Source organism: Corapipo altera, unplaced genomic scaffold, assembly GCF_003945725.1.
Source record: "Corapipo altera isolate COAL_440 unplaced genomic scaffold, ASM394572v1 0, whole genome shotgun sequence".
Classification (NCBI taxonomy): Eukaryota; Metazoa; Chordata; class Aves; order Passeriformes; family Pipridae; genus Corapipo; species Corapipo altera.
The window spans coordinates 56,236,084-56,260,445 of record NW_020884872.1 but is presented as its reverse complement, the minus strand read 5'-3'; the positions used below and the strand labels follow the sequence as shown (position 1 = coordinate 56,260,445).

General features: G+C 42.9%; 1 protein-coding gene across 1 annotated transcript in view; it reads left to right on the top strand.

Annotated features, from left to right (window-relative positions):
* LOC113950293 (histone-lysine N-methyltransferase SETDB2-like) overlaps nucleotides 1-24,243 on the top strand; it is a 49,762-nt gene extending 25,519 nt beyond the window's left edge. The window contains exons 15-24 of the mRNA XM_027650017.1: nucleotides 2,189-2,326; nucleotides 3,991-4,098; nucleotides 4,843-4,976; nucleotides 8,239-8,414; nucleotides 14,747-14,805; nucleotides 16,265-16,331; nucleotides 17,840-17,962; nucleotides 19,286-19,357; nucleotides 22,680-22,737; nucleotides 23,340-24,243. Coding sequence (XP_027505818.1) covers nucleotides 2,189-2,326; nucleotides 3,991-4,098; nucleotides 4,843-4,976; nucleotides 8,239-8,414; nucleotides 14,747-14,805; nucleotides 16,265-16,331; nucleotides 17,840-17,962; nucleotides 19,286-19,357; nucleotides 22,680-22,737; nucleotides 23,340-23,460 — 1,056 coding nt within the window. The 3' untranslated portion in view covers nucleotides 23,461-24,243. The remainder of the gene's footprint in view (nucleotides 1-2,188; nucleotides 2,327-3,990; nucleotides 4,099-4,842; nucleotides 4,977-8,238; nucleotides 8,415-14,746; nucleotides 14,806-16,264; nucleotides 16,332-17,839; nucleotides 17,963-19,285; nucleotides 19,358-22,679; nucleotides 22,738-23,339) is intronic.
* Nucleotides 24,244-24,362: the final 119 nt, after the last annotated feature.

Here is a 24,362-nt window from a genome sequence, read left to right as displayed (position 1 = left end):
TGCTGAAGCAGGCCCCTGGCAGGGACCTGCACACCCATGGAGAGAGGAGCCCACACTGGAGCAAGTTTCCTGGTGTAGGACTTGTGATCCTGGGGGAGAGCCATACTGGAGCAGACTGTGCCCAAAGGAAGAGTGACCCACATTGCAGCTGTTTGTGGCGAACTGTTGCCTGTGGAATGGATTCACGCTGGAGAAGTTTATGGAGGACTGTCTCCTGTGGAAGGATCCCATGTTGGAGCAGGAGAAAGACTTGTCTCCCTTAACAGTAGCAGAAACATGTGATGAACTGACTGTAACCCCAATTCCCCATCTCCCTGTTCCACTGGGGGAGGAGGTAGAGCTTGGGAAGGAGGGAGGGGAGGGGGGAAGATGTTTTTAAGATTTTATTTCTCATTATTCTGCTCTGATTTTATTGGTAATAAATTCAGTTAATATCCCCAAGTTGATTCTGTTTTGCCTGTGATATTATTTGGTGAGTGATCTCTCCTGAGTCTATAAGAACACCAGGGTCTGTAGACTCCATCTTTAGCCTCTTCTTCACTAAGTTCCTAGAGCTGGATCCTCTGACTGGGCCTGAGCAGGGCCTATGTATCTGCATCAATTCCAGGTATTAGCTTGCTGCAGGGAACTTTTCTTACATTCTAGACCATTCAAACTCCATTCTCCTTTTAAATTTCTTTCTGTCTGTTTTCTATTCTGTTTCTAATATTTCTATATATTTCTGTTTGTTTCTATCATATTTATTTAATGCTGAAGTTCTGAGACTGTTGTGATGGTCGCTGTATAGATGGATATTGGAAATCAGTCCCTATCTTGCCTTGCTTACAAGAGGTAGAAGGATGGAGGGGAAATCTCCCCTAGATATCTGTGAAGGTAAAGTGGCTTGTTGTGATGAAGTAAATTCTCAGTAGCATGAGCCAGAGGGGAGAAAACATATAAAAAATCTTCTGCTCTGGTGCAATTCTCACTTGGGACTACCCAGTCTGTTTTATGTAAGGGAGATGGGAACTAATGGAAACAGTTTGTTGAAAGCCAGATAAAGGTTGCAAGATTTGGTGGACTGTGAGATTTTGTACTTGGACCTTACTACCTTTCCCTTACTAGAATAATTTAACTTCAGATCTTCTTATTTCTTGAAAGTAAATGCAGACTTTTCTTCCCCTTGTCATACAGGAGTTTGTGCTGTCAGAGGTGGTGTCTCCAGCAAAGGACAGTGGAGTATCACACTTAGTAGGAGTGGGAAGTTGTTGAAGATTTCTGCGGTGGACTTGCACAAAAAAAACACAAAGTAAAACTTCTGCTACTGATGTTGTGGTGTGGTGCTCTAAACTACTGATGGGGGATATGTGTGAAGGCTCATCCAGATGCATGTAGACTGTTTTTGTGAAATAAGTAGATGGCCTCAAAGTTTTGCAGCTGCTGGAGGAAAAGAGAGACTGTGTGAAGAACAACAATTAAGACTAGAGTGGATATGGCCAGGAAAAGAGAACAGGTGTCCCTGGAGCAAATCCCAGGGCATAGAGAAAATTCTGTAACTCCTGTTAGCGCTTCACCTCTTTGAGAGAGAATGTTCGAATCTCTTGTTTCTGATTCTGTCTTCTGCCCCCTTTTACTTACAGGCCCTTCCATGCTTCTTTGCTACATCTTTCTTACAGTAAGGAATTAGTGTTTCTTCCTTGTTTTCTGTGAACTCCTGGAAGGCACTGTAGATGTTTGGGGACAGGTGATTTTCTCTCCTCTGTTGACTTGCAGACCCACATGTGGCAGAAGTACCTTAAGAAAAGCACTGCTATGAGTGATTGACATCCTCCAAGTAGAAGGAGTTTCACTCCTTAGGGCGTGACTTGCTGGGCTGCTCTTGGGTCCTGTTATTGGAACAGGTATTGCCAAGCAAGCTTGAAAACTTGTGTTGTCCCTTATGACTTGTCAGTGACTTTCCAAGAAGAGAGAAACCACTTTTCCTCCTGCTCTAACAGTTGGAGCTCCTGCGAGCTGGTTTCCATCCCACTGCTGTTCCAAGAGTGGGCTTTGCCTATTCTACTGGTAGTTGTTGCTGGAGGAGCAAAGCACCAAGGTTCAGGAGATGTAAGAGAAGGAGAAGTTAGAGGACAAGTGCTAGCAAACTCTGCTTTTCTGTGTCCTGCTTGGCATATGGTAGTTACATCAACTGCTTTGTGTTTTGTCCCAGTTTTTTCCTGCTCTAGGTGCTTTCTGGATAATGGCGAAGATGGTGAGAAGAACATGTGCATTTTGTTCAGAAGGGGCGGCTGGTTCTGTAATGTATGTTGCCAAAGAGAGCGATGTTGCAGCTCATCAGGATTGTCTGGTGAGTGGCTTTTAGTCAGTCGGTACCTAAGACCAGTGGAGAAGAAGGGATAAGGGGGAAATTTCCACTGCTTTTTTGTTCTTGACTTTACAGTGGTATCTGATTTGAAAGGCTGGTTACTCAAACCAGCAAGTTTATATTAGATTGAAAAGCTATGAAAAGCAGCAGGGCTTGGTCAGGATTTTGGATTGGGAGAGGCCATGGCTGCAGAGCTGGACATGTTGATTTTTGGTGTTTTCATGTGTGTCTGTAGCTGATCAGTGATTCTAGGCACACATACAGTCTACTAGTAGTAATAGGTCTTCTCGAGACACTAAGTTGGATAAGAAGGAAGTTCTTATCTACACGTAGGAAGTTGTGTACTCACTGAAACCTTTACAGGAAAGTATTCACTTGATACATGAAGGTAAAAACACTTCCCAGTCTGTGCTTTATTTAAAGTAAGAAGTAAAAATATCAGAAATTTATTATATAAAAATATCTGTGAAGCTTGAAGTGTGCTGTGATCCTAGAATGCATTTACTTTTCTTGCTGTCAGAATGCCTCCCCTTTATTCTGGAATCTTGATGGAACTGGTTCTTGGTGTGCAGAATCAAGTACAGATGCTCTATTCTCCCTTCAGGAGAGGGAGAATATAGCTGAGGGTCATTTAGTGCAGGAAATGTCTGCTGTTAGAACACTTTTCTGGCTTTTGCTGTTCCAGCCTTCTTATTCTCACAGTTTTTATGTGTACATCTTTATTTTTCAGCTACCTTTTTTGGTTGGTTAGTTCTTTTTGTCACAGAATATTTCAGAAACATTTGATACCTCTTTTACAGTGTTACTTGGATGTTTTGTTTGAAACAGGTTTTATTAGGGCTTTAATGTTGCTCCAGTGTTGAAACTTCTTCCTCGCTTTTCTCTCTCCCTTCTTCTTTCTCTCTTGCCAGCAACTCTACTCATTTCTTTGCCTTAGACTTATCTGTGCTGTTTGAGTTTTTTGCAGTTAGCTATCACCTTCTGAGCAGACAGACTGTGCCTGCCAGTTGATGAAAGGGTAGCTAGCTTTTGTTTGGAATTAGCTACATACAGTTGTTAGGAAATAGCTGTCAAGAACTTCCCATTCCTCACTTATTGTCATGGCTCAGCAGTTCTGTGGGAATTAAAGTGGCCCAAGTGTACATGTATATATTTTTTGTGGATTTCTCCCAGGCTTTGTACAGTGTTCCTATGTTTTGCATGCAGTCAACTCTTGTCAGCATTGAGATGTATGGAAATCTTATCAGAGAGAAATATTGCATCCAGCTGTAAGTCTGAACAACTGAGCACATAACAAGATATTCAAGGTGTGGAGGTCTGTTGGCTTTTCCTCCTTACTCTGGGCAGGCTGGAATTCCACATTTTTTTCATTCATGTTCCGTAATAAGTTTCTTACCTCATTATCTTTTCTTAGTTCACTTTCATGTCATGTGAAATCTGCTGTGTAGAAGAGGAGCTTCCTTTGACTGCAAAAATATTTAAGCACAACTCCTTATTTAGCATAGGTGAAACCTATTAAAAACACAGAGGAAAATTAACCTCCTTAGGTAGGGCAAGTGCAAGAAGAAAAGATGTGCTCTTTGTCTCTTTTCTGCACTGGTGACTGAGTCACTCTTATTTCTTAATATTGTCCCTTTCGTCTTTAGTTATTTTCCTCAGGATTTGTGGAATCTGAAGAGTATAACCCAGAAAATCTGGATATAAGGTTTGATGTGGCATCAGTGTTGAAAGAGCTCAGGAGAGGAAAGCGGCTGGTAAGGAGTTTGTTTCTGAATCTGCAGTTAGTCCAGTCTCATACTACTGAAGGTTATCTGGCCTGTTCTGTGCTTTAAAAAAAATACATAAAAATACCTAGTCCTTCTGATCTACTAAGATTAGGAAAATTACAGATTTGATGTTAGAATCACTGGCATTATATTCTGTGAAATTTAGTTCATTCTGTATTAAAATGCAGGTGTTTGTTTCTGGCCTCTAAGTCCTTAGTCAAAGTTTCCTAAGACTTTGGTGAAGGACTAAGCCAGTGCCTGAAACAAAAGCATGCAATCCATAAGTGTAAAGGGAAGCACCTTCTGTGTTTAGCAGAACGAAGGTCATTTATATGAGAGGTTTTTTTGTAATTGGCTTTGTCTTCAGCTGCTCTCTCCTCCCCTACATCCTGAGTGGAACTCTTTTCATTATGTTATCCTAGAAAACATAAATACAAACACTAATACCCATTGGTCTTGAGGGAATTTGGGGAAGTTACCCAGTGCCCTCACGTGGCTGTTTGCATCATCTTACAAATGTATCTGTATAAAGTAGAGGAAAAGGTAGCAAAAAGGTGGCTGAAATTATGACCAGGGTGGGAGTTTGCAGGAGTGAGCTTGCCTAATGAATTACACAAAGGTGACTTGCAATGAGATATTGGACTTTCCCGCAGAGGATGGTATTTGCCTTACGTGGCAAGATTTTCAGTAGCCGCCTGTGACGTTTACGTGCTACACCCCGTCTGGTTCTAGGTGTGCAACTTCTGCCGCAAGAAGGGAGCCACTGTGGGCTGTGAGGAGAGGGCCTGCCGCAGGAGCTACCACTACTACTGCGCGCTCTGCGACGACGCGGCCATAGAAACCGACCAAGTGAAGGGAGTCTACCGGTATTTACCCAAGTGTTTTCTGACTAAGCACTGTCAGCATTTTTATGGTGGTGATGGTGGTGTTGGGGAAGAGAGGCTTAAAAATCATGTGGTTTTTAACGTTGTTTTTTTTTTTAGAAAAGGAGGTGTTTTCTTCTCTCTTAAAGTGATGCTCGATCCTCCGTTTGCAAGCACTGGGGGAAACATTTTTCTTTCACATGAAAACTTCACAGCAGTGGGAGGGAATCTATTTAGTGTTTGAGCCTGTAACATACCTGAAAGTTCGCTAGGCCAAAACTGAGGAAGTCAGTCCCTACTGACTGCCTTGCTAGTCTTCAAGGACCAAGATTTTTATTAATGTCACGGAAATTCTCTATTTTTTTTTTTTTTCAGAAGCTCCAGTAAATGCAGTCTGAGCACAGAGTAGGCTATAGTACTTCTACTGTCTGTTCACATTAGGCAAATTCTGGTAATTTTCCCTCCCTATGCTAGCAGAGAACTTTGATTCCCACCAAGGACCTTGTATTTCAAGTACACTACTAGCATTAACACAACTAAATGGATTCTAAGTAAAGTTTCTGTCCTGATCATGCTAGTTGTCATATCCACTGCCCTTGGGCTGCCTGCTTTGCCGTTACCAAACGGAACAAGTTGTTTGGAGGATGCACATGAAGTTGAGAAATTGGGACTTCAGGGACCTTTTGAAATGCTGGAGTTGTGGTAAAGTCTAAGGTGCATAAAACCCCTGATGTTCGTTTCTGTGCAAGGCCAGAGAGATCACAGGCCAGGTTAGCCTTAGATTAGTCTGAGGGTCATCTAATCACTGTTTGTTTCAAAAAGTGATGGACTACTGCAGTCCTTAGTAGCAGTGGAAGATGGATCCTTTTGTATCAAAACACTTGCACTCTTGGCTGCTTCACTAGGGCTGTCAGTCTAAAATGCAAGGCAGTAAGCCCAGCTGTATAGGGAAGATGGTATGTTTAGTTTATGCTTGTAAAGTCTTTGGAAGTCTGCCAAGCTCATGAAGGAGTATAGCTGGGAAGATGGAAACTTCCTGTGATCACAGAATAAATGGCTTTCATTATATATCTTTAGAAAGGATAACTTGGGCTCAAGAAGACTGAACTTCTCAAGATGCTGAAAAATAAGTGGAACTGTCTAGATAGAAACTGGTAAAGCAGTGGTTGAATATATAGTTTGATGTGGTGGGTGTTTGAGCTTGGAGGTTTGGAAGAGAGACCCTTAAAAATGTCACTGTGAGACTAGTTGTGCGTCCTACATAGATATAATATGGGAAACTAGACTATAGCAACCTGTATTGAAGGGATGGGAAAGGACTGGATTAGAAAAAGATGATGAGGCAGGCTTCAAGGATTTGAACCTAAAGATTTTTTGCATGGTATCAATGGCAAAAATTGTAGCTAGCCTGAAATTATTGGAGAGTAGACTTGAAAAACAGTGAATGTGGAGTGACAGCCCCTGCACTTTTTCGTAGTGAAATACGACATACTAAAAAGCACATCAAGGGAGAGAATTCCTTTGAGAGAGATGGAGCTGGTGTTTTTAAATTCTGAGTTGCCATTGTTGTGATGATGAGCATATCAAAACAAGTAGAGCAGCAGCAAAAAGAGAAGGCATACAGTGCTGTGGAAGTGGCCAGCAAGAGTACAGGTGGGGAAATAAGTAAATTTGTTATGTTGTCTTGCAAAAATGATAGTAGGGAAGTGCTTCCAAATAAAGTGTGGCCTGAGTAGTAAAATATATTGTCTGTTCTTTATAAGATATTCTTGTGCTTAGGAGGGTTGTTTCTAACTGGGAAAGACTAGAATTGAAGGGAGGGGAAGAAATAAAAGCAATCTTCAGAGGGCAATATTGGAAATTCAAGGCTGTAAATAAGGTGTCCCCATTACTTAGCTTTCTGATTGAGTTGTTAGGCATACCTAAATCTGATTTTTTTTGTGCATAAAAATACATTTCATGCAGAAAAGCTGGCTCATCAAGGAAATGGACTGCATTTCTAAGGGCAGTGCTTCTATTTTTGTTAAAATAAAAGAATGACAGTAATTAGAAAATGTCCTAGTAAATGCAGTTCCCTTTAAAAATTGCTTCCAATGACTTGAGCAGTAGGCTTGGCAAATAGATTTGTAAGGAAGAGTTCAACTGAATCATGCTCTTTATAAGGCATTTTTGCTTAAAAAGTGAATTGGGATCCTTCTGTAAGAAAGGCATATTATAAAAGCTGGTTCATGTTCTCTGCACATTATTGTAACCAGAAGATAAGGAATATTTCCAGTTATATTTGTTGCATTTCGCCTCTTCCAAGGAATTCATGTTGCTCTCCTAGAACCAGTGAAAATATTCTCATCTTGCATACTACTAAAGCCTTTGAGGAATAGATGGAGCAGCTTTAAGCTACTGGATCTCAAACAGGGTGCCCTACTTCCTCAGGATTTGGGAACCACCTTGTCAGCACAGGCAGTGGGAAGGGAGGGGCACAGAGATCTCTGTAACAGTTGAATTATTGCATGGACACAGTTTGCGTGTACAAGACTGAATCATTTATTAATTAAAACTTTCAGTATGTATAGGGTTTGTGGAAGGAGGGACAGACATTCCATTCATAACCAGGATTAAAGGTCCAGGAAACACAGAGATGCTTCTCATCAAATAGATAGGCAGGCATTTCTTTATCACAATTTACAATGATAGATGGGGCAAAACAAAGTCACGAAGAGATTTACCACAGTCTACAAGTGTGCTTGCTTATCTTGCTTTTGTTTAGATCCCAAGGCTTCTTGCTAAGATCTCTTCTTATCTCTGCTGTGTCATAAAGAGCTTACATTCCAACAGATCTCCAAGCAAGTCACTGGTGCTTTGTGTGGTGGTGCTGTGCAGCTCTGCTGGCACGTGGAGCAGGGCTTGTAAATTCAAGCTGGCTGGTGAACAGGTGTGGCAGGAGAGGTTCCTGGCCTGATGGTGCAGGGCGAGGGAGCAGAATGCTTGTTAGTTCTGCGCTATTTCGCCTTGGCAGCATTAACCTCGTTTCAATAAGAGTTACCTCTGACACAGTGATCACCACACCAGATGAAGTGTGTCTGACTTGGGATTTGAGCAGTGGGCGGGTCCAGGCAGAGTGGGCTGATGGAAGTGGTCATTCAAGGCTTCAGTGTTGAGAGTCCAGCGAGGCTCTAAAAGTAGAGATACAAGCTTGTGAATGGCCTGTGACTTCATAGCAGGTGCCTTCTTAGGTGGGTAATGCTGAACAAAAATTCTGATAATTCTTTCTAAGTGTCTTTCAGTTTATGTTTAATGAAAAGAGGGGGAAATATCTGTTAAAATCAGTCAGCATAACTCTGTTTATGTATTTATTAACACTTTTTCTCTTTTTCTTAAAATTGAACTTAAATTTTAGAGTGTTCTGCCCAAAACATGACCCAAGCAATAGGACCAGTCACTATGGTGAGTTTCTTTAACACCTTCATTGATTTCATTTGTTCTAAAAGTTTGCATCCTACAGTCAGTAATTCATTTGAACAAAATAAATACTACTCCACCTTCATATTGAGTGGTGGATTTCCAATCTTGCAGGAGTGGTTTGGTTGAGATCCACATGGATGCACAAAAATCAAGAAGGTCTTTTGAAGTATGTTTAAATTTAATTGAAGAATGTTTAAATTTAATCTTCCTTAAATCTCCCTCAAAACTGACTTAAACCACCATGGACCTGATCCTTTTTGGAATTATTCTGACTCTGTTCCAGCAGGTAGGCCCAGGCAGCTTGTAAAGTCCACATGAGACAGGAGAGCCACGCCCAAGTTTGCACCTGATTAGCAAAGAGAGGCTGTTACGGAAGAGGTCACCTTGAGATTTTATCTGTAGTTATGTTCAAACATTCACTTTTGCGTCTTCTGTATTCACTGCAGTAGCTTCTAAAATAGAGCCTTTCATTCTGAAGGATTCCAAAGAACTTTTTCAGTGTAACAAAAGGGTTATACAACCTGTTCAAGGATTGCTTCCCGTGCTACAGAAATGCAACTTAATTTGGCAGTCTTGATCCTTGCTGATTCAGAGGTAGTTGGAAATCTCACTGAATTAACCAGCCAAAGCTGGACTTTATTAATCTAATGCATGCAACCCTGCTCAAAGTGAAGTGGGTCCTAGACTGGCCTTTGCTCTGAAGTGAAGCTCAGTTGGACTGTGAGCATTCATGGAATCATAGAATCAGCTGGGTTGGAAGGGACTTCTGAGATCATCAAGTCCAACCCTTGATCCACTACCACCGTGGTTACTAGACCATGGCACTAAGTGCCACATCCAATCTCATCTTAAAAACCTCCAGGAACAGAGAATCCACCATTTCCCTGGGCAGCCTATTCCAATGCCTGATTACCCTCTCTGTAAAGAATTTCTTTCTAATATCTAAAAGGAGAAGATGCAAAAAAATGAGCTCGAGAGTCAAAGACACATCCTCATCGAGGTACAGTCAATGTTCTCCCTTTATTCCAAAAATACACACATTATCAAGGGTCCTACAGGGTTCACACGCTCTATTCTAACTTTCTATTGGTTACATTCACTTTCACACACTATATCTATAACTTTATTGGCTCTACTAGTCAAGGCACATTTCCAGGCCCCCCATCTTCTGGTTTCTCACACTCTGGATAACAACCTCCTTCCCTGTTTTCCTCTATGCAGCTTTCTGATATCTGCTGCTCAAGGACACAGATCTACTGCTGGAGAACACGGGTCCCTGCCGTCCAGCACGCAGGCCGGATTGTGCAAGCAGGCCTGAAGCAGTATATGTCCTGCATCATCTAAGATTCTTTCAACAAATATCCAACCTAAACCTTCCCTGGCAGAGCTTAAGACCATGCCCTCTTGTCTTACTGATAGCTGCCTGAGAGAAGAGACCAACCCCCACCTGGCTACAGCCTCCTTTCAGGGAGTTGTAGAGAGTGATGAGGTCTCCCCTGAGCCTCCTCTTCTCCAGGCTGAACAGCCCCAGCTCCCTCAGCCTCTCCTCATAGGACTTGTGCTTGAGTCCCTTCACCAGTCTCATTGCTCTTCTCTGGACCTGCTCCAGCACCTCAATGTCCTTCCTGAACTGAGGGGTCCAGAACTGGTCACAGCACTTCAGGTGTGGCCTCACCAGTGCTGAGTACAGGGGAAGAATCACTTCCCTGGTCCTACTGGTCACACTATTCCTGATACAGGCCAGGATGCCATTGGCCCTCTTGGCCACCTGGGCACACTGCTGGCTCCTGTTCAGCTTCCTGTCAATCCAGACTCCCAGGTCCATTTCTGCCTGGCTGCTCTCCAGCCACTCTGTGCCCAGCCTGTAGTGCTGCAGGGGGTTGTTGTGGCCAAAGTGCAGGACCCTGCACTTGGCCTTGTTGAACCTCATCCTGTTGGAATCAGCCCAACTCTCCAGCCTGTCCAGGTCCCTCTGAAGAGCCCTCCTGCCTTCCAGCTGATCAACTTAGTGTCATCTGCAAATTTGCTGATGGTAGATTCAATCCCCTCATCTAAATCATCAATAAAGATATTAAACAGAACTGGGCCCAACACTGATCCCTGGGGGACACCACTAGTGACCGGCTGCCAACTGGATGCAGCCCCATTCACCAGCACTCTCTGGGCCCGGCCCTCCAGCCAGTTCCTAACCCAGCACAGAGTGCCCCTGTCCAAGCCGTGGGATGCCAGCTTTTTTCAGGAGTATGCTGTGGGAGGCAGTGTCAAAGGCTTTGCTGAAGTCCACGTAGACCACATCCACAGCCTTCCCCTTATCCACCAGGCGGGTCACCTGATCATAAAAGGAGATCAGGTTGGTCAGACGGGACCTGCCCTTCCTAAACCTGTGCTGGCTGGGTCTGATCCCTTGTCCATCCTGTAGGTGCTGTGTGATTACACTTAGGATGATCTGCTCCATAACCTTGCCAGGCACTGAGGTCAGGCTGACAGGCCTGTAGTTTCCCAGGTCCTCCTTCCAGCCCTTTTTATGGATTGACATGACATTCACCAACTTCCAATCATCTGGGACCTCCCCACTGAGCCAGGACTGTTGGTAGATGATGGAGAGCAGCTTGGCAAGCTCTTCTGCCAGCTCCCTCATCACCCTTGGGTGGATCCCATCTGGTCCCATAGACTTGTGAGGATCCAGGTGGCTCAGCAGGTCGCTAACTGTTTCCTTCTGGATTACAGGGGGGCTATTCAGATTCTTATCTCTTTCTACAAGCTCCAGAAGCCAGCTGTCCTCAGGACAACCTGTCTTACTGTTGAAAACTGAGGTAAAGAAGGTGTTAAATACCTCAGCCTTTTCCTCATCTTTGATAACTGTGTTTCCATCCATGTCCAATAAAGAATGGAGGTTTTCCTTGCCCTTCTTGTTATTGATGTATCTGTAGAAGGACTTTTTGTTATCCTTCACAGAAGTGGCGAGATTAAGTTCAAGTTGTGCCTTCGTCTCTCTAAATTTCTTTCTACATGACCTGACTATATTCCTAAACTCTTACTGAGTAGCCAGCCCTTTTTTCCTAATTGGTAGGCTCTCTTCTTTACCCCTATTTCCTTCAAAATCTCCCTGTTCAGCCAGACCAGTCATCTTCCCAGCTTGCCTTTTGGTACACTGGGACAGCCTTCTCCTGTGCGTTCAAGACTTCCTTCTTGAAGCATGTCCATCCCTCCTGGACCCCCTTGTTTTCAGGGGTTGTTTCCCAGGGTACACTCTGAACTAGTCTTCTGAATAGGCCAAAATCTGCCCTCTGGAAGTCCAGCGTAGAGGTTTTATTGATGGCCCTCCTTGCATCCCTGAGCATTGAAAACTCTATTATTTTGTGGTCGCTGTGCCCCAGACGGCCTCCAACCACCACATCTCCCACCAGCCCCTCTCTGTGAACAGAAGATCTAACAGGGCCCCATCCCTGGTAGGCTCATTTACCAGCTGGAGCAGGAAATTACCCTCTTTATGCTCTAGGAATCTCCTAGACTGCCTCTTCTCTGCTGTGTGGAGTTCCCAGCAGACATCTGGCAGGTTGAAGTCACCCATGAGAACAAGGGCTGGCAATTTTTGATACATCTACCAGCTGCTTGCAGAATAATTCATCACCCTCTTCATCCTGGTTGGGTGGTCTGTAACAGACTCCCACCAGGATATCAGCCTTGTTGGCCTTCCACTTGATTTTGATCCACAGGCACTCGACCTTATTGTTACTGACTTCAAGTTCCACAGAGTCAAGAGACTCTCTAACATACAGAGCCACCCCTCCACCTCTCCCACCCTACCTGTCCTTTCTGAAGAACCTGTAGCCACCCATGGCAGCACTCCAGTCATGCGAGTCATCCCACCACATTTCCGTGATGGCAACAACATCACAGCTTTCCTGCTGCACGATGGCTTCCAGCTCCTCTTGTTTGTTACCCATGCTGTGTGCATTGGTGTACATGCACTTCAGCTGGGCTGCTGATTTCACCCTTAACTCGGGCTTTCCACCCTTATGCTCCTCTCTGGAGAGCCTGGTTTCAATCCCTTCCCCCTTCAAACCTAGTTTAAAGCCCTCCTGATCAGCCCTGCCAACTTATGGGCTAGAGTCCTTTTGCCCTTCCTAGATAGATGAAGCCCATCTGATTTGAGGAGACTAGGTACCATGGAATTTGCCCCATGGTCAAAAAAACCAAAATTCTGCCGGTGGCACCAATCCTTTAGCCACCTATTGATGAGTCTTCCTAGTCCTCTCCTCATTCATCCCTGCTACTGCAGGAACTGAGGCAAACACCACCTGTGCTCCTGTCCCATTAACTAATCGACCTAGCGCCTTGAAATCCTTTTTAATCACCCTGGTGCTTCTTCCATTAATATCATTAATGTCTTTGTGTTGTCAAATGTTGCACATACAGTGTATGACGTATTCCCTGAGAACAGTTTTCTCCTAGAGTTCTTCCAGAGGCACCTAATTTGGAGACCCTCTGAGGGCTAAATGGATTCTGTTGGCAGTGTCTGCCCTGCCTCCTAAATCACCTTCTCCTACCTGTCTGAGAGAGTAGCTGTTCGCCAAGCCAAAGGTCTCTTGCTTATAAGCAGCTCTCAGATGCACAGGTGGCACTCGGAATAGCTGGGGGAATCAGCTGGTGAATCAGCTGAAGTAGCAGGTGCTCTGTCTGGGCCATCTGAGCAGCCAGGGGATGCCTGTGCTGAGGTGTTTGCAGGTCTGCATAGGGTGATGAGGGAGACAGGCTGGGGTGGAAGTGCTTTGGCTGCATGGTAGTTCTGACTTTCAGGATCCAACTTGGATGAAGTAACTCAGCTGGGGCAAGCAGAGCCAGCACTGGGCTGTGTGGGAGCACGAGCTGCCTCTCCAGGCCTGTTTTCCCCAGTAGGTTCAAGAAAATAGGGTCAAGGAACATCCCCTTGTTCTTTGTTGAGACAATGTTCTTGTGCTGAATTGTTGGGGCTCTGCTGTTTAATTAAGCAGGTAAGATGCCTTAGGGGCCAAGAACTCTCCTTGCAGCTCTACACAGGGAGAGGGCAGCTCCACATGGGAGGACAGTTTGGGCTTGGAAACAGGCTCCAACGTCTGTTTAACTAGAAATGTTAGATGTGGACAGAGTAAAGGCTGACAGAGTGCAGCAGGTGCTGTGCAGGGCGGGAGAGGTTGGGCTACTCTTTGGGCTGTGTTCCTCCTGTCATATAAGGTGTCCTCATGGCAAATATCAGGGAGAGTTTAGAAAATCCCATCACATGTCAAAAATGTCATGCAAGGAACACTTTGTATCTACACCTATGTCTCCTGGACACAAATTAGGCCATGCAGCTTTATTTTGGGTCAAGTCAGAGACTATGATTTTCTTTCATGCCATGAAAAATGCAAATGTACGGCATCAGTACCCAAAGCCCAAACTTGTTTCAGCAGCCTCCTCATACAACGCCTCCTCATTCCTTTTGACAGGATGACTTCTAACAGGAAAGACCTTACTAAAGTGCTGTCCAGAGGTTCTGGACTTGAATACAGAAGGCAGCATATAACCCCACTGCACTTAAAACTCTCAGGTTTTGTTGGGTGGTTGAACTGTTCTCAGGATTTTTCTGCTCCTACCATCTCTTCCTTGCCAGAGTTATCCTTCTCTGATACTGTAGCTGCTTCCAAAAGCTGCCAGATAGGCTGTTGGCAAGAGGCTGGTGCATGCTAATGGAAAGGACAAAGTGAAAGCAGATGATTTTGCAGAGATCTCATACCACATCACTAAAAACACTTTGTAACATAAATAAGATTCAACTGACAAGTCAGACTGCTTCTGGAGGTTTTCTAGGATGGTCATTAGATCAATGAAAAACCTAATGCCATTTGTGTGTCTTTGGGACACCTAAAATAATTCTTTATGCAGTCTTAATTTTGAGGGTGTATTAACATAAACAAGAATTGTCTTAAAAAAAAAGAAGTCATCTTTTTAAATTTGCTGGAAGTTTTTACCACTAGAGGTAGTGCTGCTGCCAGGGAAAATAAGTTCACTCCGCAACAATCAAAAATCTGCTGAGTTTAAAAGGTAAAGTGATATTCTATTGCTACAGTGATTTGCACATTTTCCTAATGGTTCAGAGTTGTAATTTTTCTTAGATGGAAATAATGTGAATTCCAGTGAAATGTCAGGTATTTGGGGAAGCTGAAACATACTCTTGCCTTGCCACCCAAAGTGCCTCACTTGAGTAGCTTTTTGGGATAAAAAGAGTTTGAATAATGTGTAGTCATCAGTCTGAGGTTGTTGCATTTGTTTCTTTGTTGTTTATTGATTCCTAGGTGCAGCTAATAAGAAGAGAAGATATACATTGACATCTCCTGCCATCACAGAAGAAATGGTAATTCTGAATTTCAGCAGTCTAAAACAGGAACCCACATCTGCTACAGCAAAGGACTTATTTAGTGAAGTATTTTGACTCTGTGTTCAGAGAAAGACTTCCTCACAGAAGCAGTTTGCTTGTCCTTTACAGCTGCCTTGTTTGGATCTTGCCATTCCATCAAACCAAAACTGTTTGCATTTGAAGCCGCTTCAGGCAGAGCTGGCGTTGCCCTCGGGTAATGTGGCAATTACACTACAAATGCAGTAGGACCCTCCAAACCAGGCTGACTTGGTGGCTGTGATCCTGGTATGGGCAGAAAGAGCTTCCCTTTGGGGGCTCCATTTCTTTGGAAGTACAGTGCCCCTCAGGTTTGCTTAGGGCTTGACACGGCTTCCACAAAAAACTGCTTTTGATGAGTCAGTCGGTCTTTTAAACCTGCACTTGTTTGTGTGAGCACACTGTGCTCATGGTAAGCCTGGCAGACTTTCATTGCAGATCAGGCAGTTCTGGACTCTGCCGATGGCCTTCCCAAGGGTTTGAAGCTATCAAGCAAACATCCCTCTGGTTGCAGGGGGAATTGTTTTACAGGCTGTTGTTAGAAAACCTGTAAATAGATCTTATTTTAAGTTTTGAGGTGATTCTCTTGGCTCTACATAAGTGTGCGTGGGAATTCTCTTTGACATTTGGAGGGGTTGGGATTTTATCTTTCTAGAGGAATTGGTGTCCAGCTTTCCTTGGGGAAAATAGTCTGCCTTTCCCAGGTCTTGAGATTAAAGGGAGTTCATATGAGGGGATTTGGATGATCTTTGCAGCATTTATGTAGTACTGTCAGAAGAGTTGGTTATTTTTCTCCAAGAATTTCTCAGCTGGTATTATAACTGAGATTTGTTTGACCGGTTACCCACAGTATTGGTCTGTTTCTGGACTTCTCCCATGCTAGTGATCTTGGAAATCAATACAAACACTGCAAATAAAAAGGTGAGGGGTTCCAGGATTTATCACCGTGGGATAAATTGTTTACCACTGTGTAAGCAATGCACGTTTACACTGGTGGAGTTTTGGGACAGAACTGAAGAATTGTTCATAGTCCTGTGGTATGACGTGAAACAGGAGAGAATGACTGCATCCTGTCCAAAGGAAAACATTCCCTTTTTCCAAATCGTTCCCAGCATTACATCAGGTTTAGGGAGCTAAACATCATCTGCCCTGCGAGTTAGCAATAGACATTTGTTAACTTTTCTGCTATTTGCAAATGAAGTGATTAAGGGGGGTGGTGTCCCAAGTGCTGGGCTTTTCTTAGTGTTTTTGCTTTTTGCTTCCATTTTAAAAATTGAATGTCTGAAGAGGAATATCGCTAGCTGTGCAGAAAAGCTGACTGTATTCACAGAAATGCAGGCTGATTTCTATCTTTCTGATAATGAAAACAGCAGTAAATGTTAGTATGATGTAAAAATATATTGTTTTGATTGTCTTACAGAAAACAGAAGAGAAAGCAGAAGAAAACCATTTCCAAACACTAAAAAGAAAAAACAACAGGCATAAAGGTGAGACTGACTTTATAGAGCAACTAGGAGATATTATGATCTGTTATGTTGAAGTCCAGAGCTTGGAGGTAGCTGGTAGCAGTGATGCTGCAAATGTACCTTTATTGTTCTCCTGAGATGAGTGACTGTCCAAGCTCTGGCATGGCAGTGGAAGTCTGATTTGCAGAATGACTGTGCAGCAAACAAATGTCTTGTAGTTGGCTGAGTGAGACTTGCTGTGTGATGTGAGCTGGTGATTCACCTGAGAATGCCCCCATTCTGGGTGCTGCCTTCAGCTCTGTGTCTTCTGCAAATGGGGGTGCCTCTGCCTGACCTCCCTCCTCCCTATGAGTGCAGCTAAATTTAAAAGGGAACCTGTCCTCCTTCGCTTTGGTCTCCTTGTCCTGAGCCCCTCCTGAAGGAGAGAGGTGAGTTCAGCATGGTGGTGCTCTGGAGAGGGTTAGCTGAGGAGGTGCTGTGAGATGTGGGGGCAGCATATCTTACCTTTTGAAGCCCGGGTGTACATAGGGTGCTTAACACAATATAGCATTTTACTGCATAAATAGGATATTACAACAGTGAAATGGACCACAGGACCCATCCTTCAGTGCTGCGCTTTTCATGTTACCCTGAAGCTCCTGCTGCAATTGCTTGTCGGGATTCTGCTGTCACCTGGAAGTTTGGAAGGTGCTAGTGGTGATTATTCACCTCCCTGTGGATATGCTTAGTGTATGGGCATGGTATTTCAGGTGGCTGCCTAGTGCTTTTTTCTGAATTTCTACTACCACTGTAAAGAACAGGGAATCTATAAAGAATTCTGAAATACTTGTAGGGCATCACATGTAAGTGAGATGACGTTTCTTTTCTCACAAATGTCTCCAGTAAAACACCGTGTTTTTAATGGAGACTGGCAGACTTCTGTGAACTGTCCGATAGCTCTTTCCTTTTGAACAACCCATTTACTCATTACTGAGAGTTGTTGCTGACCTGCTGCTCCCAAATGAATTAAAAATAGACAGTTATTTCCCTAGCAGTCCAAATCTGACAAAGTAGGTCTATAAAATGGGATGTAATAAACAAGATTAATGCCTGGATCGTTTGGAGTAAAAGTAGCCTTAATTATTACTAAATCCAATACTCATTCACTTCTTGCACTGTTTTCTGGTGTGGTCCTAAGGATTGGAAGAAGGACAAGCAAGACAAATCACTTGCTTTCCTGTACTGGAGAGTTCCAGGAGTCTTTAGGAATGGTACATTTAGGGTTATTGAGATATTTGCTTTTGATGAATGAAGCTAAACCTAGAGCTTAGGGAATTTTACACCCACCATAGCGCTTACATTTGCCAGACCGCTTTTTTGTTCCCATTGAAAAGGGCTGCATGGGTACCTGGAGGAGCCAGAGATTTGCAAAAATATTTGCTACCAGAGGTAGGATTTTCACCAAAAAGTTTTAGTTTTAGTTTCTGAAGACAGGGAGTAAAGCCCGCTTTACAGATCACTTGTATGAGTGTGTCTTTGTGTTTTAACAGTCCAGATAGACATTGTAAGGAAATGCAAACAAGCTGGGCTTCTAGATGACATATTTGAAGAAATGCTGGACACACTTCATCTGGCACAGGAAAAACTAATGGATGACAACACTTCAGAAACAGGTATGGAGACCCATGGGGGACTCTGCTCTCAAAGCAGAAATGCAGATCTGAATGCCAGGTACTTGGCCCTGGGCCACCTTCCTGGGGATACTGTAGTGCTAAATATAATCTTGTCTTATTTCTGCAGCTGTGCAGTGGGTTCAGAATGACCTTCCCTTTTAAATGACTGTTTAAAATTAAAATTCCAAGGAACTTTTCTCAACATTACATAAGAGCTGCCAACTCAGCATGCTCTAGTGAGACCTTCTGACTTGAATTTTTGAAGCCACCTTTTACCCACTGGCATAAACATAGAAAGGCTCAGAGTGGCCTCTTCTCCCAGGCAGTGAAAAAGAGAGAGGTCCTGAAGAGAACTGGAAGGTTTTATTTGGATCGTAAGTCTGTGTTGCTCTTGCAGCTTCACAGAGGGACCAGCTGTCTGTTAATACCAGCACTCTCTTCTGAGTGAAAAATCTCTTAGTATGTATATTTTAAGTCTTTGACTGATTTGTTACAACTAAACTGTCAGCTCTTAGTGCCTGTCTGGGGTTTTCATCAGTTTATCAGCTTCTATGAAGTACATTGTTCTTGGGGAATTCCAGTTTAATGTTCCTTTGTCCACAACACCATTAAATAAAATTCAAACCTTCCTCTCCTATTGTCCTCTCAGTTTTACAAAGTTATGAGTATTACCTTTGCATAAAGAATGCTATTTTATGCAAAGTAACTGAAGCACATGCATGGAAAGTGAAATTTCCCACCTAGATATGTCTTCCTTCATGGGCAGCCTGTGTGTGACATGACAGCAGCTGCTGGAAGCGGCCATGAAGTCCAGGACACATTAGAGATTCAGAGTCTGCATCACGAAGGAAACCTCTTAATGGTCAGTTGAACTCTGTGAGCATTTTGTATTTTGCTTCAACAGAAGCTTCAGGTATGAAACAGACACATAATTCTTGGATGGTTTTTAACACTGAACAGGAATATCTTGTCCCACACGTCACATGGTCAGTCAGGGGAAATTGGTACGGTCAGCCCTGCCGTCACACAGTCCTGACACAGTGGAATGGAATATGACTTAAGTATATTGCTCTTTTTTAAATGGACTGTTCATGTGGTGCAGACCCAAAAAGGGAATTATTTTCTGTAGAGAACTGAAAAGAAAGTAGAATTGACAACTTGATCCTTCTTTCTCAATATAGGTTGTATGAGAAGGAAGACATCTTAAAACCTCAAGCAATCAGTATGATGGAAAATAAGTAACTACTGTTTTGTGTTACTTCTAATGTAGGGCTCTGTAAACCTTTACTCAGTAATATTAAATCAAATTATCTCTTTCTCCAGAATATGAAGAGACAGTAATGGCACTGTTTGACTGTGGACTGTTTGAAAATATACTGACAAATATTCATTCAGGTACGTGCAGAAAAGCTGTTAGAACAGTAGCAGTTGGTCTGGGTTTTGGCATTGAAGCTATTCTTCTGAGAATTTTGATAAAATGATAATTTAGAATGAAAATTCCAAGGAACTTTTTTTTTTCAATATTATGTAAACTCTTGAATAAAAGCCACTGCTGCCTGAATCTTTAGAAATACAGTATGCCAGTTTTGCTGAAGGGGGCAGGCAACTCACAGTTCCACAGCTTTAAAAGACCAAAGGGTCTCTGCCCCAGGGGAACTCCCCTCTCCTGCAGGTTATTTTGGTTCCTTCTCTGCAGCCTCTCTTCAGTAGCTTGCCTGTGTTATAGCTGTGCTGCTGCCTGACAGGTGTTCAGACTAATACCTTTAACTGAAACACAACAGCCAAGCACTAGCAGAACTTACCCTGGGCCAGGTGGCCATTCTAACATGCTTTGAAAAACAAGATGAGAATGCTCAGAGTGGAATGGAAACAAGGGCAGGAGCGGTTGCGTGGGATGACCAGTGTGGAAGGAAACTCTAGGGCCTGGACTCCAATCTCAGCTGTTTTAAGCAACAAGGCTAAAACTTTTTCAGACAGATGAGTCTCTTGCTTGGATTAACTCTTGCTCTCTAAGAGTTAGCAGCCTTGTTCTGACTTTAATTTATTACAGTGAAAGGGGCTTTAATTAGCTCACACTGAGGTTCAGTGTGTGAAGGCAATGTTTGCTGTTTTCCCTTCACTTGACTGAAAAAACCAGGCTCTTCCTTTTAGTCTTCTGTTCTTGCACTTAAATCCCCTTTTCAGCAGTAGGAGTGTCTGGTGTTGCAGTTATCTGACACAAGGTTCTGCCAGTGCCTCGTCTGAGGGCATTAAAACATCTCGGATCGGAATTCCTCGTGTGACACAACCTTGGATCATACTTGTTTCTTTCACAGCTGCATCAATTATTTCACCTTCTTCTCAGCTTGCAGGAGAATTTCTTGATATTGGCACCTACGTGCACACAATCATGTGATTCTTGTGGGTACAAGTTGTCCCCTCTCCCAGTTCCCCATGATTCAGGCAGCTCAGTTCTTCCTGTACCACACAATCTTCTTTTCTGATGCTGCTGTCCTCCTTTTAATTTCAAGGTCAGTAATGAAAACACACATCAAGGCTGGTTCTAAAACTGATTGAAGAGGAGCTCTTAAAATGAACCAGTGAGAAAGGAATGAAAGTGAGACTGTAGGGAGGGAAGAATATCACCAGGGGGTTTTTTTGTTTGGTTTGGGTTTTCTGTTGTTGTCACTTGCCTTACAAGCTCTAGATAGGGAGTCTCTGTGGTGATGTACTAAGTCAAGGAAGAAATAAAGAAAGACTAGTATAAATACTGTGTCTTCTTTGATATTTTCCTGGAGCCGATGATTTTGGGTCATCTGACATGCCTTACCTTCAATCCATTTCTGCATTTTATTTTTTTCATTTGTTGCATTATCATGCAAACCCTGTTCTAAAGCCTTACATGTCAGCACAGCAAGGTTACTCTGAACTGTAACTGTTGATACTGCTATTTTAAATCCCTTTTATATGCAGGGATACACAGTTCTCTTGCAGCATGCAGCTTTACTGCAAACTTCTCTGCTTGTAAAACTCACCATACGGGATGTGCTATCACCTCAGGAGCAGTTTCAAATTTCTAGGTTGGAGGTCTTTGTCCTTTTCTCCAAGGAAAAGTGACTTCCTTTAGTTTTGCTTTAAGTTCTGTTGTGCATCCTGCTTGGGAAGATACCTCCATCAGCTTCCATTTCCTCTTTGCTGGTCAACCATCTGTCCAGTAGCTTTTGACCTCCTTGGTAGCATTTGTTTTTAGGGGGTTTGTAGCAGCAAATTCTGCAATTCAGTTGCACAGACAAAGGCCATGATCCCTTATTTTAAAACTGTTATGCAGTTCCTCCACTGAGAGTCCACAGCACTTGTCTTACAGAAGATCAAGGGCGGTCCTTCCAGGCCCATGTCCCTCAGGCCATTCCTGATTTTAAAGAAATACATGTTCTTTCCCTTCAGGTCATTTCCTCTATGAGGTAGAAGGTTCCTAATCTCTTATCTGCCTCCCTGTGGAAGCACTGCCATAGGCCAGTCATTCCCATCCCTGACATCTTTCTCTGGGCTATTTCTATTTCTGCCACATCCTTTTGGCAGAAGAGAAACTGAGCTGTATGTCTGAGCTGTAGGTCTTCCATCTGTAGATCACCCGAATGCTGAATACATCCTCACAGAACATTCTTAGTTGGAAGAGACCCACGAGGATCACTGAGTCCAGCTCTTAAGTGAACAGCCCCTATGGGGATTGAACCTGCAACTCTGGCATTACTACCACCTTGCTCTAACCAAGCTGTTTTGTTTACTTCTCGTAATTTTTTAATTCATATCCAAGTAGTCTCTAGGAGGGGTTTTTTTTTTCCAGCTTTCACTTGTATATGTCCAACTTTTTCTTCAAGTATGTGCCTGCTAGTTCTTGTGACTGCATGGGCTTGGTACCACATGGAAGTGCCATGAAGGCCACCTGCCCCCCCTCCTGCAGTGAAGGGGACTGTTTCCATTGTGGATTTGTCTGCTGTTGAGCTGTTAAACACTGTGAAGGGGCAGGCACAGGTTTTGGGGGGCAGCAGGGGGAAGTGCTGTCAAATATTGATGTCACCTGACTGCAGAGAGAAGGAGCCATCTGCTTCTTTTCAGTCAGAGCAAGCGTGGGGCACCAGTGATCTGCTACCCAGAATTTTCTATGGGCAGCAGGCACCACCATCATTCTGGAGCCTGTTTTCAACACCCACACCCAGCTCTGGGTAATGTACTTAAAAACGTGCACGTACATAGTCTTCCACGTACATGCACAGACAGCAGCAGTTATGGGCTTTCTGACTTCAGAGGAAGAAGCAGCAGGAAGCTGGAAGGCCAAAGGTGCTTTGCTTTTTTCTTTTTTTTTTTAATCAGTTAAGGTTCTGTAATTCCAAATGTCATGGGATAAACATCTGGAAATAATTTCCCCACTCTACCCCTTTGGAGACATCCTCTTTCCCCCAGAAGAGAAAAAATATTTTCAGTTTGTATAAAACATCTTTTCCTTCTTACCAGAATGTGAACTCTGACATTCTCACATATTGAGAAAAACTCATTTGTTGTTCACAGACCAGCCTTGCTGCTCAGAGGTCACCAACACCTCTGTGTGTCTTGTTAACTGAACAAAGCATGTGCTTCATTTAAAACTTGCAATTAACACTGTAAGGTTATGGTAATGCTGCTGAATACTGGCAAGGCCTGTTACCAAGATCTCACTGACTTCAATAATCTTTAACATTAGGAAAATGGAAGCAACAGAGAGAAGCAGAAATGCAGTCAGGCAGAGCTTTGCAAATAAGGTAAACACCTTGGTTAATCCCATCAGGGTACTGTCAATAACAATTCTGCCAGAAGCAGAATTAAATGCTCAAGTTGTAGTTTTGAGCATAGAGCCGTTGAATGCAGTTGTCCAAATCATCTCTTTTTAGGTTTAATTGTCTTGTATGCTAAAATCTGCTAGTAAATTTATGTTAAGACTGTAATTCAGAGATGTTATCTTTAAAGATTTAAAATGCATCTTTTTCCCATAGAAATGAAATCTGAAAAGGGAATTGTTAAAGTTCATATGCCAGTTGGCACTGGGTTAGTAAATAAACTAATATTTTTTACATATGATGTGATGGTTTAAATTTAATCTCAAAACCAGCTACATTATGGATTTTGTTAGGTGGATGACAAAGTATAGGAACACTACTTTGTGCTTTCTTTAATGTATCAGTTGGGCTCTTTATTCCAACACATGGTCCATCTTTTCATGTTGCTGAAGAAAGGCAGAGGATTGTAGTTTAAACTAAGCATTTGTAGCCTCTGCAGTGTTTATGCATATGTAACATGTATTTTAAATTAAATAAATAGTTATGCATGAATAAAGGCTTTTTTATCCTTTCCTTTTTTGTAATAGGAACAGAAGAAAAAATACAAGAACTTCTAGAAAACAGAAAAAGACTGGATCACAAGATAGAGCTACTGCAGGACTTAAAAGAAGTCCTTCCTACCCCAGAGAGCACAGCCAGTACATCTAGTATGGTGTCTGAATAACATTTAAGTCTGTCTGTAATGGTGTCAATATTTAGGATTTTCTAATGATAGAAACCCTAGAGCACATCTGGTTCATGTCTAAGTAATTTCCCACTCCCAAGACAGGGACATAAACAAGAACTGGGTCACATACTCATTTTTATACCTCAATGGTGCAATAATTTTAAGTTCTTAAAATTTTCAAATCTTTGTCTTCAAACCTTACTGTGTAGTACTTCAGTGTTATACGCTAAATTTAGCTTTTTTAAACCCTCCAGTGAAGACTTTTTACTCCAAGACAAGGGAACATCAGATGCAACAGAACACTTGTTAAAGTCACTTTAACTGTGGAGCCCTCTCCTAGCTGTGCCATAGCTGCTTCACTGTCTGTGTCTAGACAGTGATGTTTTCAGGATCATATTGGTGCTTTGGCTTTCCAAAGAAGATAAATGAGCAGAACTTGCACTTAAGGAAGCCTTTTGAATGTTGAACAGGACTTGAATTAAAAACCCCAAGTTATTCTTGTTTGACTGGTCAATGTGTAACTAGTTCTGCTGTAATGGCAGTGGCAATACAGTGTTTACAGGCAGACCAAAAACAGTTGGGCATTATCCTCAGAATAGGTGCAGTGTCAAAGGGATCAAACAGTGGTCTGCGTCTTCCTTTCTCCGTTACAAAAGGATGGAACTTCCCTGTGTTTTGCCTTTAAAAAGTTGTTTGAATACAGAAAAGCATTGTTTAGCTACAAAAGGTGAAGTTCACAAAATAAAACATTTTTTAAAAAAGCTGTGTGTGGAGTTGTGCTCACTGCCCCCCCTGCTGCAAAGGGTGTGACCAAGGAGGGGTCAGGCCCTGCTGTAACCACCCCATGCCTCAGTAGGAAGCAGAGCAGCACCAGTGTTCCACT